We start from the raw sequence: 11,760 nt of genomic DNA on the forward strand, positions 1-11,760 counted from the left end.
TTTCCTAAAAACAAGTTGTACTTTTCAAATACCCGTTCTAATATTTTCTAATAACAAAGTAGTGCTTTTAAACCTAATTTCGTCTTCGATTTCAGAATTCCCCCATTTATGTCTAATTTTGTGCTTCTCAGTGGACATCCTCTTAATTCTAACTCGCTCTGTTCATTTCCAGTAAATCTGGCTACATCTTCAGTGCATCGCTCTGAGCCGATCGAGGTATTTTTAGCCCGGCTTTGTCTTGTGTTCCTCTGTGTGGTTCAGTGTGTGTGTGTGTGCGTGCGTGTGTGTGTGTGTGTGGCACAGAGACAGGCAGGGGAGAGTGGAGGCGTTTACAAAAATCTGCCTGCTGCCTGCCTCAGAGAACTAGGTGGAACAGCTCATCGGCACCGAAAACTCAAAACCATTGATAAACAAAACAGCTCACACATTAGAAACCATGATGATACATTAAAAATACACCTTGATCAGAGCTGAGAGAGTGCGCGTCTGTGTGTGTGTGTGTGGGTGGAGGGGGTGGGAGATTGGGTTTCACAATAAAACTGTCTTTTTAACAAGAAGAAGAGGAGTCTTTCGGGTTTGAGGAAGGTTTGCACATCAAGCCATCACTTTATCGAAAGCCGTTTTTGGGCTCCAACTTAATACTTACTTTTTAAATGTACTTAATTATTAGTTTGCTTATTAAATTGCCTCTTAATAGTGAGGAAACACGCTGTTGTGTGTGAAACAGTCTAAAACCTCAAACTATCTCATTTATGGCGAAATAACTGAGAAAATCATCACATTTGAGAAGCTGAAACCACAAGACCTTTGTGTCTTTAGCCACAGGTCTTTGTAGCCACATGCAAGCCTGTCTCTCTGTGGTTGGCTGTGTTGTTGTGCTGGCACACCACTTCAGTTTAATATTGCAACAATTATTCCACGAGTTTCTCTAAAATCCTATACAGACGTGTACAATCACCAGAGGTTGAAACCTACTCATTTTGGTGAATTTGGGACTTGTCCTCTACAGCTACCATGAAGTTTATGGTAGTGGAAATATCTGAGAAATCACAAAATATTCAGCGTCTCTTAAGGATGAATTCCAATAACTTTGGTGCAAAGTTTTCCTCTCCAGAGGGTCAAAGATGTTGCTTCATTCATTCAAGCCAACATCAGATAAGGGGTCTCGTACATGTATTCATATTTCCCTGTCAGTCCATCCCCTGACTTTACCTTGAGGTTGACATTTGACAGATATCTGATTACACACCCATGAAATTGCGTGAAATACTCAAGCTCGCTCAAGGATTAATGTAGGCCTTTCGTTACATAAACAACAGTAGAAAGATGGCAGGAAATGAGGGGGGAGAGAGCAAGAAGGAAATTGATATGCAACAAAGCTTCCCGTGAAAGGAGTGGTTTCAAAGAGCTGTAACATTTCAGATCTCTCACAGGGATTAACCATTCTGAGGTCTTACTGATCCAACACACAGTAAGTTCTGTAATCAAGTAAAATAGGTTTTTTTGTCATATCACATATAAAATCTGGAATATTTCCATATGTAGTGTAATGTTGATGCTTTATGGTAATTTTTAAGTGTGTCACCTTCCTCAAATAAAGTCCATTAAAAGTCAAAGGATGAAAAAGGAAAGAACGCTTCCTATAAAACAGAAAAGGAAAACCCTATATGAATTCTGAGAGTATATTTTGTCGGGCTTAAAGGCGGGAGTCTTTTTAAAGAAAAGCCTCTTGAAATCTATAAGTGCTTATGAAGACCAACTGTACAAAATAGTGCTGAAACCTTTGGAGCCTTTTAGGGACTGAAGTTAGACATCTGTATCTGTCCACTGTGATTCTTCTGGTATCAAAAATGTCTATGATTATGCTATAACTCATAATTCCCACTCATTTTTTTTATATCGTAGGGGTGTTTACGCAGTAGTCCAGAAGGAATTGGGCCCAAAGAAGCTCAAACCCAAAAATGTCAATGTGGTGGAGTAAACATTTTTCTTCTGGAAATTTAAATTCAGCATGTTTCAGGCGTTGAGACGATATTTGATACAGTTCCATTTTTTATAGGTTTCAGTTGTAGGAAAACACCCTTCTGTAAGTATTAGGACTATTACAGCACTATAGGGCACTTTACAGCATCCACCATCTTGATTGGATTGTAGCAGCAGCTTCAAATCACCTCACACAGCTGCTTCTAATACACATGTGGAGGTTTCTGTTGCGGTTCGGCTACGTTTTTAAACTGTTATCATCAGAGGAGTTCTTTCTCGTTGTAAAACCTTAACCAATCAGCATGTATATACAACACAATACCAGCATTTTACGGACAAAACTGACTTCAGAAGTCAGAAAAACCAGAAACAAGTGTTTTATTTCCATTCTCTTCCGCTTATCGATTCAGGGTCGCGAGGAGGGCTGGAGCCTATACCAGCTAGGACAACAGGCAGGGTACACCCAAGACAGGCCACATAGGGCCAGTTTGTACAACTGATCAATTCTGTATTTTTGAGAACCAAAAACAGATTATAGCCACACACCTCTATTTGCGTCTTTGTATTTAGGAATATCTCACGAGTACCCCCTGCTGCAACCCGGTTTAACTGCAGCTAATTGCTGTACATTGGCGTTAACAGGATGTGGAAAAGCTCTTGTAGACATGTTGAGTTTCTTGGTTGTAGAAGCAGTCAAATGAACACTGCAGAAAGACATCGTTCAGTTAACCTGCACCATGAGCGGGACTAACGACAATATCGAGCAGATCTAAGCCAAAGTCCCTGACATCTCCTTTGGGTGGAGCGTCATAGTTTCTCTTTTCTGCGCATCTTGTTCATGTCTTTTCTTTTCTTTACAATTTGCAAAGCTTCAATCCTGACATTGAATTGAAAACATGTGACACACTCAGTCACACACTTGGTCTTCATGGGACAATAACCCAGACATCTTGGAAACATTCACTTAATGACCTCCTTTTCATGAAGGAGTATATCTCAGAATATAAACCATAGTTTGTATTAACTTCACTCCACTCGTTAGCTCTAAAAAAAAAGAAAAGAAGAAGAAGCAGATTCCAGATCTGAAAAGTAAAGCCAATGTATTCCGCATTCTTTATAATGGCCAGCAGGGGGCAACTCCTCTGGTTTCAAAGAGAAGTCTGGATAAAAACAGCTATGGGCTCTCATGCATATGTCCTCAGTTCACAGTCACATAAATCTCTTGTTTGTCACGTCCATTCTCAAAACAACAACAACAACAACGTGGTGATGACTGAAATTTCACAATAAAGCGTCACCAAACAACTGGAGAAGTCCATCTTTTATATACAGCGTATGGCTTCACCCCACTTCTAAACACACAGCAAAGCCAGTATCAAAGCAGACGTGCTCAGCTGATTTCTATTCAGATTAATAACATGCTGATCCATGAGAGGTCATGTTAACAGAAGCCTGTTAAAAATCTGCTCTGCCATTATTTAAGACCTGCAGCCTGCGCTCGGACTGGTGGGTCAGCTACTTCACTCCAGTGAGCCTGACATGTCAGAGTGACGACGGAAAAGTACAGTTTTCAGATCAGCTTGTGATTTTGGATTCGCCTTCGTACTTTCGCCTGAAAATATTTCACTGGATAAACGGCGACGTTGAAAGTGCCACACTGATCCCAGCACTTCCTTTAAAAACAAACACGCAGGGCTGGAACGTGTGGACTTTGGTCCACTTCGGAGAGAGACTGTACAATTTTTAACCAGCCAAATCAAACCTGGGGACTGACTGAGGACGTGCTGAGTGTGCGCACCGATCATACATGGCGCTGTTTTTACTCGGGAGACGTGGCTTTAAGAGAGCCATGACAGCGATCCGGCCGTACTGGTAACAGTTCTTACTGTCTTCATACTGTGTGCACTGTGAAATGACACGCACGACTCTGCAAGGACAAACTGCACAGAGCTGCAGAGACCACGCAGGAAATGCGTTGGGTTTTCTTGCAGTCGTAGTTCTTGCCTCGAGGTTTGTTTGATTCCAGTCCACTAGATGGTGTAGTATGCCCACTCACTACAACATAGTGTTTATGAACCAACTGTGATATTACGACAGTATCGATTATATATACCTATAAAAACTGATGTAACAGCCATTTATATTTAATGCGAGTTTAATGTCTGTATTCGTCTTCATCGTGGCCACACTGTGTCCTTTATCTGTCACAAATATTACATAAATATAATATTCTAACACGTTTTAATGTCGTAAATTATACTTTGCAAATATTTTAAATGCAGAAAAGGGGGTTAAATTATTATATTATATTATATTATATTATATTATATTATATTATATTGTCGATCTGGTGAATAACTGTTAGGGATGTTTTTGTTTAATAGCAAATAATAACAATAAAGTTCCTTTTTCATCCTTTATCCTTCCGTGACTGTCTTTCAAATTAAAGCTAAACACCTTGCTTGTAGACGGATAATATTTAGAATAATCTCATCGTCATTTAATGCATAAAGTGTTTGCCTCGAGGCTTTTGCAGGAGTAAATCTTGATATTATAGATGTGTTAGACTGCAAAACATTACCTTTAAAAAGATTACTGCGGGGTTTTTTTTGTTTGTTTTGTTTTGTTTTTAAAGGATGGAGAAATATCACAGTCGCGCACATAAATATATGACTGCCATCACGTGATGGTAAATAACCACCAGCAACTATGAGCTGTTGCAAACACTGTTATCTCTGAACATGTAATTTGCCAGTAGGTTAGTTTTATTCAGTAAATGAATAATTGCTGCATCTGAACTGCTTATAATCAAAACTCATATGAGTTCATGTACACCTTTTGTTTTATTCAAGTACCGTTGTTGGCGCACTTTACTCAGAGCCTTTGATTTTCACAGCTTTGAAATGTGTTCTGCAGTAATGTAGGTAGAACATTTACAGTTCATCCCAGCAAAATAGCTTTAATAGTAACAGAGACCAAGAATAAGAGCGTGCCATACATCAGCATTCTAAATCTACAGGAACAGATGCTGTCAACGAGGGTTAAGCTGAACAATGGTTCCACTTTTCAAACCTGCTTTTAAGGGCCCATAAAACCCAAGATTCTTCTATTCTCATAAAAGGTGAACAATGTGATTGCTGTAATTGTCCTAACAAAGGACGACTTTATCTTTGGTTGTAACATTCAAAGTAACTATCCCACCTTATTCTGCTATCCACAGCTCATTTTGACTGCCACCGTCTCCTCGTGTGTTTCCCTGCAGCTCTTCAGTGGCCTCAGGCAAGAAGCCTGTTAATGGAGTGGATCTGTACTACGAGCAGACAGGCAGAGGAAAACATGCTGTGCTGTTGCTTCCTGGCGCTCTGGGTAAGTACAAGCACACGCCTCCTTTTAATGTAGAAAAGAAGTTTGGCTATATGGGAAGACATCAAAATCTTTATACTCAAAATATCTCTGTTGTAAGAATAGCATATCATTCAGTACAGTTTGATTGAGTCCTTTAAGCATCTAAAAGAAAAACTGCTATATTTTCTACCACAGGAAGCACAAAGACGGATTTTGGTCCTCAGCTTAAGTCTCTGGCCAAAGAACGCTTCACTGTAGTTGGCTGGGATCCCCGCGGGTATGGACAATCCTGTCCCCCAGACAGAGACTTCCCCCCTGACTTTTTTGAGAGGGATGCGAAGGATGCAGTTGATCTTATGAAGGTTTGCTGATAAACTCAGGGTGAAAATGATTACCAATCTGACCTTTACAGGTTACAGAGAAGCCCCTTCTCTGGGGGGCATGTGAAAGAAAGGAACATATGGGGACTGATAAACTTCATGCTCAGTTCAGCGTGTCATAAAATGATAAAGGTCTAGAATTCATTCAAAATGGAAAATAAGTTAAATTCTGCAATCCAAAACCTGCTAGATTTTACTACAGTCTAATATCAGGATAAATATTAGAAAGCAATACTAATCCTAATTTTTATTTATTTTTTTAGCCACATATCGAGTTTTACCATTTATGGAAACTCCCATAACAAAACAGATAATGTATTGGCAGGAAATTACCTTAAAAAAATTACCTGGACCTTTTCTTTTTGGTCTTTCTTTTCTTTTCTTTTTTGCGCAGTTTAGAGAAAGTGTTTAAAGCACAATTAATAAATTATTATATACAGTTAGTGTATATGCCTCCTCTATTCTCTGCTTTGTGTTCTGATCAAAATTTAGGCAACCCTGACTTAAATGATGTCTAATCCACGGTCCGATTCTAATACTAAGACATGTTATTTTCATACACCAATATTAAAATTCCTGGTTTACGAAGTTATATCCTTCTTTTACCCTTCAGTAATGAACATGACAAAAAGCCCCTGTCTGGGGTTTTAGTTTCCGGTATGAGGCTACAAACAAACCCCCTCCTTTCAGTACTTATTTACTGCAATATTTTGTATGCCAATCAAATTGCTTTTTGACCATCATCATAACTCTTATGAAAATATACATTTTGAAATCACTGGCAACCTATGAGCTACACGTACAGTGTGTGAAATTAGAAGGCTGCAGAATCCAACACAGCTGTTGTATGTTGGTAAGCTTTAATAATATTTTAATATTCTCTTTGATTTTTCTCTTTGATCTTGTTATTGTATACTATATGTTCCAATAGTGGATACTCATGTTACACACAGCCAAAGTTGCGAAAAAGATTGTAAATACTAGATGCATACAAGTAATCTTCACAGGCACATTATTCTGGCCCCGCCCACCTGTTATTCAAATTTGAGTGATGATTCAAAACAGAAAATTTAAAGGCCACCCCCACCCCCCACCACCAACCATTTGCATGGTTCACTGTTCAAAATGTCTTAGAACTGTGAATCATGCAGGAAGGATTCTGTCAAATAGGTTTCTCACAATATCTGTACATTCAGAAGCATGAAGACTAATTGTCTTCTGCATTATTTACTGCATTTCATGATTTATATATCACAATTCATACACAGATAAATGTACAACTGTCTGGTCTTGCAGTTAAAGAAAGTTTTTGCATTTTTTACAACAGCAAGTTGTGTTACTGCTTTGACACAACCTACTTTTTTTTTTTTAAATCATTTCTTTGGCAGACACTGGGATTCGGCAAGTTCTCCCTGCTTGGGTGGAGTGACGGGGGAATCACGGCTCTGGTTGCAGCCGCAAGGAACCCCGATCTGATCAACAAGATGGTCGTGTGGGGAGCCAATTCTTTTGTTTCCCAGCAGGACCTCAAGCTTTACAATGGTGTGTCACGTTTTATTGCCTTGGACAAGTGGCAAGTTATTCGAGCTACAAATTGGCTTTCACTTGAATATGTGCGCGTTGTGTGTTTGTGTGTGAATGGTTATGTTGTGGGAACACTCAGAGGTGCGTGATGTCTCCAAATGGAGTGCGAGGATGAGGCAACCCATGGAGGAGGTGTATGGGGTGCAAGTCTTTGCTAAACTGTGGGAGGCCTGGGTGGATGGAATCGCACAGTTTGTCCACAGACCAGAAGGTGATGGCTCTGTGCTGTTGCAGGCACACTAGACAATCTGAAAAGACACTTGTTAATTTTGTCTCTTACTAATGCAGATAATCTGAATGTTTCCTTTTTGCTCTCTGGTTAGGAAGCATCTGCATGGAACTTCTGCCCCTGATCAGCTGTCCAACCCTCATCATCCATGGAGAGAAAGACCCCATGGTGCCAATTCTCCACCCTGAGTACCTCCTCAAACACATCAAAGGTTCACGGTGAGAACGCACAATAATATTACCACAAATTGATGAATTTCACTTTTAGGTACAAGCTAAATCAAGATTTTCATCCCCAAATCTAGATTGCATTTAATGCCAGAGGGGAAACACAACCTCCACCTGAGGCATGCTGATGAATTCAACACACTGGTGGAAGACTTCCTAGAAGAGTGAAACCACGGCTTCATTATTCGACTGTGGAGAAAAAGAGTTGGTGTTACTTTAAAAATAAAATGTAGAATGTGAATTGTAATGTTATTTTGATTATTTTTTTTATGATGCAATCTTCATTTGGAATGTTAGATTTAATAAAAAAAAAAATAGAAATATGCGAAACAGCTTTTTACACAAATTAAAGTTACAATTTAATGTAAATAAATTCCATTTGTAACAAAATCTGGGTTCCATCCAGCTACAGACCTGTGACAACTGTCTTTAACAGGATGCTCTGAAGCAAAGTTTACTAAAAATGTGTCAAGGGCTCAGCAGGTCAAAGGCTTTATTTGAAGAGGAGAAACATTACTACCATCTTTAAATATTGTACATTTATTTGACAAGGAAAGCTCAAAGCGTCACCTTCAAGGGCTGAAGCAAGACTTCAGTGGTAAAATCCCTGAGGTCCCAGTGTTAAAATGCTTATAAGCTCACAGCAAAATAAAGATTTTTACAGTCCGGTACAAGAAAACGTTTTGGCCACAAGAATAAAATATTTACCAATAAAACTCTTATAAAGTCTCTGCTATTTCATAGAGGGTGCCACTGTAAGAAAGTGTCATTAAAAGCTAATATATGTGTCTTAATTCACACTGAATGTGTAATAGGGATCTAGTGCGGCACCAAGATCGGTTGTGCTGGATTCTCACTCTAGAGCATCGATGATCGATTGCTTTGGCCTGCCTTTTTTGCTAAACCAGGAAGTATTCCATGCTGTTTATAGTTAAGCTAACGCGGCCTTTAGATGTTCATCCAATAAAGAGTGAAACAAAATTGGCAAAATGCAGAACGGTGCAGAATTTGAGGGAATTTCCGTTCACAATTTCTCTGAAAAGATTCTGGAGCAGGTGGTACACTTTCACGTCATGAAGCTCAGCGGCGGGTTTTTCCTTTGGGTCGGTTCGGCTCCGGTTCTGTCCAACTTAGCAGTGTCTATGAGCAGCAAATATGTAAGTACCGCACAGCACACCTTCATTCACCAAGTACTGGTTAGCTGTTTTCCAGAAATAAAGAATATTGGGTATATTCGTCGGGTGAAGAATAAGAAACTTGGAATTTAAAAGCGCAGGTCTTCAGTTTTTTTAGGAAGATTTTCAAAGTTTTTCATAAAGAATATAAACGTTAAAAATTAATAAAATATGAATATTGTAAAACAGCATAATTAAAAAAAATCTTATTTTGCTGGGTCTTTTCCTAAATGTATGTATAAAAAAATTGTGATTTTTTTAAATTAATTTGGCGGTGTTTGTATACGTACGTACACACACACACACACACACACACACACACATATATATATATATATATATATGTGTGTGTGTGTGTGTGTGTGTCTGTGTCTGAGTGAGAAAGCGAGTCTTCTGAAGATTAGAAGTGTTTCTCTATTTCCCTGAGTTGTAAAAGAAATTGCCTAGGCCTATAAACAGGTATTAAGTCACATGTTGATTTGGAAAGGGAAGCTAACTGCTTATATGCTTTTGTCTGCAGGATTCAATGCCGTTATCTACATTAGTTATGGGGGACCCATCCAACACAGCACCAAATTCTTTGGCACAAAGATTAGGTAATGTTTAACACTAGTTTGCAATATGTGTTGTATGTAGGAGATAGCTACAGCAAAGTCTTAAAATGCTCATTTAAGTTGCATGTGGTTCTTAATTGTGGATTTCTATTATATTTAGAATTGTACCATTGATATAATTTTGAACCCAGAGTCAATGGCACGCCTTTTTCTTGCATGTGTTTTTGGTGTCTACTTGACCTTCCTTCCTGAGGGTCAACAGGGAGAATTGAAACTTGAGTAGAGTGATGCTTCAAAGTAGCGTATCTGTGTATGGAGTATTCAGAGTGTGTGTTAGTACAATAACTAGTGTAACCGTGAAACGATAGGTTTGAAATCAAAAGTGATATTGCATTTAGTTACAGAAGCAAGGCAAGTCTCAAATCTCCACAAATTCTATCGTCAAACTTAATTACAGCTGGCTTGGAGAAGTGTTTCACACCTCTGATATGCTGCGGAGTGTTAAATAAAACACTACATTTAACTTGGTTCAAAACACAGCAGCAAAGAATAGCCATTTATCTTTGTTTTGTGAAAACACTTAGCTAATCTCAGTGTCCACTGTAAAATGACGTCCGCACTGGAAGACACTACGTAATATCACTGGAACTCAGCAGCTTGCAACAGGTGAAACATTGACAATGTGAAGTGAGTAGGAGGCAACTAACCTATTTCAGTTTTGAGGTGACTGGTAACTACCAGTGTGAACGAAGGACTGCTGGTTGACTGTTGACTCAGTGTCAACTGAGTGTTGACTCATTAGCAGTGTACCTACACAATGAGAACCTGGTATGCTAACTAATGTTGTAGTATCTATTCCTGAAAATGTGCAGGGTGATGCAGAGGGCAATTGTGAGGCTGAATGTGGACGTCTTTTTACCTGCCAGCTCATGCCTGGGTAGATTTGTCTGTGGAGACTCTATTATACAATACAACAACTTTGTCTGTACACATGCCTAATGCAAAGTCTACAGAGATGACTACTCATCTGTGGTGTCTTTACCACATAATGTTGCCTTGACAACTAAACAGGAAACATGGGATTTTTTTTCTCACCCACAGCCAATGAAATTAAGGAATTGACTGGCTGAGGCATGCTTGTAAAGTCTGCAGGAATGCAGAACTATAAAATATGTGCATAAAGAGCTCAAATTGTCTGCCAGGGAGTCCTTGTGACAGTGGGACAGTCCTTATAGGCGTGTTATAGTTTCATATCTAACTGACCAGAAGTCGGGATTCCCGAAAACAATTTTGTGACTATTCAGACTCAGTACACATGTTGTTCAGGCAAACTGTAACCAGACCTCGGAGAACAATAACAGGATTGTCTGCAACTGATGATTAAGTCCTCGTGGTCTTTGCAGCTATGTGCTAAGTTTATAAGTCTCTATAGACATTAGAGTTGGGCCACTGCTGACCTTAATTTATTTTTACCATTTCATGTTTTGTGTGAACACAAAGTTAACTAATGTTGTGTCTCTCCATATTTCAGCAAAGAAGACCAAAAAACAAGTATTTGTCAGTTACAGTCTTCCAATGACAGATTCCAGCCTCAGTCTCTTGGTGGAGAACAGGATCAAAAAGGAGCTGGAGCTGCACGCTGAGCATTTTTGAGCACATGTGACCCTTTGTAGGAGGAGGGCAGCAGTGTAGTACTGGAGTCATACTCAAATGCAATAATCAGGACAAACGGCCACATCAAGTGTTTTTTTATTGACAATAAATTAAGTAGTTTATTATCAAAACATGTACTATAGGCCTGTGGCTTTGTCTGTTTGTTTGTTTGTTTTTACAAATCCATATTAAAAAAATAACACTTAGAAAACAGCATTAGTGGTTGAGTTTTTTTCCTTCAGTTTTCTTAGAGTATTTTTTTTACTGTTGAAAACATACAAACTACCAAACCATACTGAATGTCTAAAATATGTGCTGTGTACTAAATATGACTATAAAAATGGAGGATTCTCGGGTTCTGGTGTATCTGCACAAAAATGCTTGATGGGATGGTTTGTCTATTCAGTGTGCTTCACAGTCTATAAAAGTAAGGTTATGTTCCATATTTTATAAATGAATGGCACATGTATACATACCTTAGATTTTTATGCAGTCCTAAGGGATACCTATATAATAAAGTGTATAATGTACACCAATCACAACTAAACCAGGTCTATGCAGACTATGCTGCTCTATTCTAATCTTCACACATGTCAAAAAACTGTAAAATATTGTGCTTTCTGTCTAAAG

General features: G+C 38.8%; 2 protein-coding genes across 2 annotated transcripts; both read left to right on the plus strand.

The window, feature by feature from the left end:
- Nucleotides 1-3,503: 3,503 nt before the first annotated feature.
- Nucleotides 3,504-7,982, plus strand: LOC146614711 (serine hydrolase BPHL-like). The gene is made up of 7 exons (XM_085375695.1): nt 3,504-3,855; nt 5,246-5,349; nt 5,524-5,690; nt 7,097-7,250; nt 7,372-7,503; nt 7,616-7,739; nt 7,826-7,982. The coding sequence occupies exons 1-7, from the start codon at nt 3,791-3,793 to the stop codon at nt 7,914-7,916; spliced, it is 837 nt and encodes a 278-aa protein (XP_085231821.1). The 5' UTR covers nt 3,504-3,790; the 3' UTR covers nt 7,917-7,982.
- Nucleotides 7,983-8,656: 674 nt separating this feature from the next.
- On the plus strand, nt 8,657-11,340 carry psmg4 (proteasome (prosome, macropain) assembly chaperone 4). Its single transcript, XM_085376470.1, has 3 exons — nt 8,657-8,905; nt 9,444-9,519; nt 11,009-11,340. The coding sequence occupies exons 1-3, from the start codon at nt 8,738-8,740 to the stop codon at nt 11,128-11,130; spliced, it is 366 nt and encodes a 121-aa protein (XP_085232596.1). The 5' UTR covers nt 8,657-8,737; the 3' UTR covers nt 11,131-11,340.
- The last annotated feature ends 420 nt before the right edge of the window (nt 11,341-11,760 follow it).

This window comes from Diplotaxodon limnothrissa, linkage group LG17 (assembly GCF_057381915.1).
Source record: "Diplotaxodon limnothrissa isolate DT_005_m linkage group LG17, D_limnothrissa_male_GT1.1, whole genome shotgun sequence".
Lineage (NCBI taxonomy): Eukaryota > Metazoa > Chordata > Actinopteri > Cichliformes > Cichlidae > Diplotaxodon > Diplotaxodon limnothrissa.

What these genes read in the sequence shown, in the direction of transcription:
- LOC146614711 (XM_085375695.1), top strand. Translation starts at nt 3,791, where the DNA reads ATGGCGCTGTTTTTACTCGGGAGACGTGGCTTTAAGAGAGCCATGACA. An exon ending in ACAGCGATCCGGCCGTACTG is followed by an intron (nt 3,856 to 5,245) that starts GTAACAGTTCTT and finishes GTTTCCCTGCAG; the next exon opens with CTCTTCAGTGGCCTCAGGCA. An exon ending in ATGCAGTTGATCTTATGAAG is followed by an intron (nt 5,691 to 7,096) that starts GTTTGCTGATAA and finishes TTTCTTTGGCAG; the next exon opens with ACACTGGGATTCGGCAAGTT.
- psmg4 (XM_085376470.1), top strand. Translation starts at nt 8,738, where the DNA reads ATGCAGAACGGTGCAGAATTTGAGGGAATTTCCGTTCACAATTTCTCT. An exon ending in TGTCTATGAGCAGCAAATAT is followed by an intron (nt 8,906 to 9,443) that starts GTAAGTACCGCA and finishes TTTTGTCTGCAG; the next exon opens with GATTCAATGCCGTTATCTAC. An exon ending in TTCTTTGGCACAAAGATTAG is followed by an intron (nt 9,520 to 11,008) that starts GTAATGTTTAAC and finishes TCCATATTTCAG; the next exon opens with CAAAGAAGACCAAAAAACAA.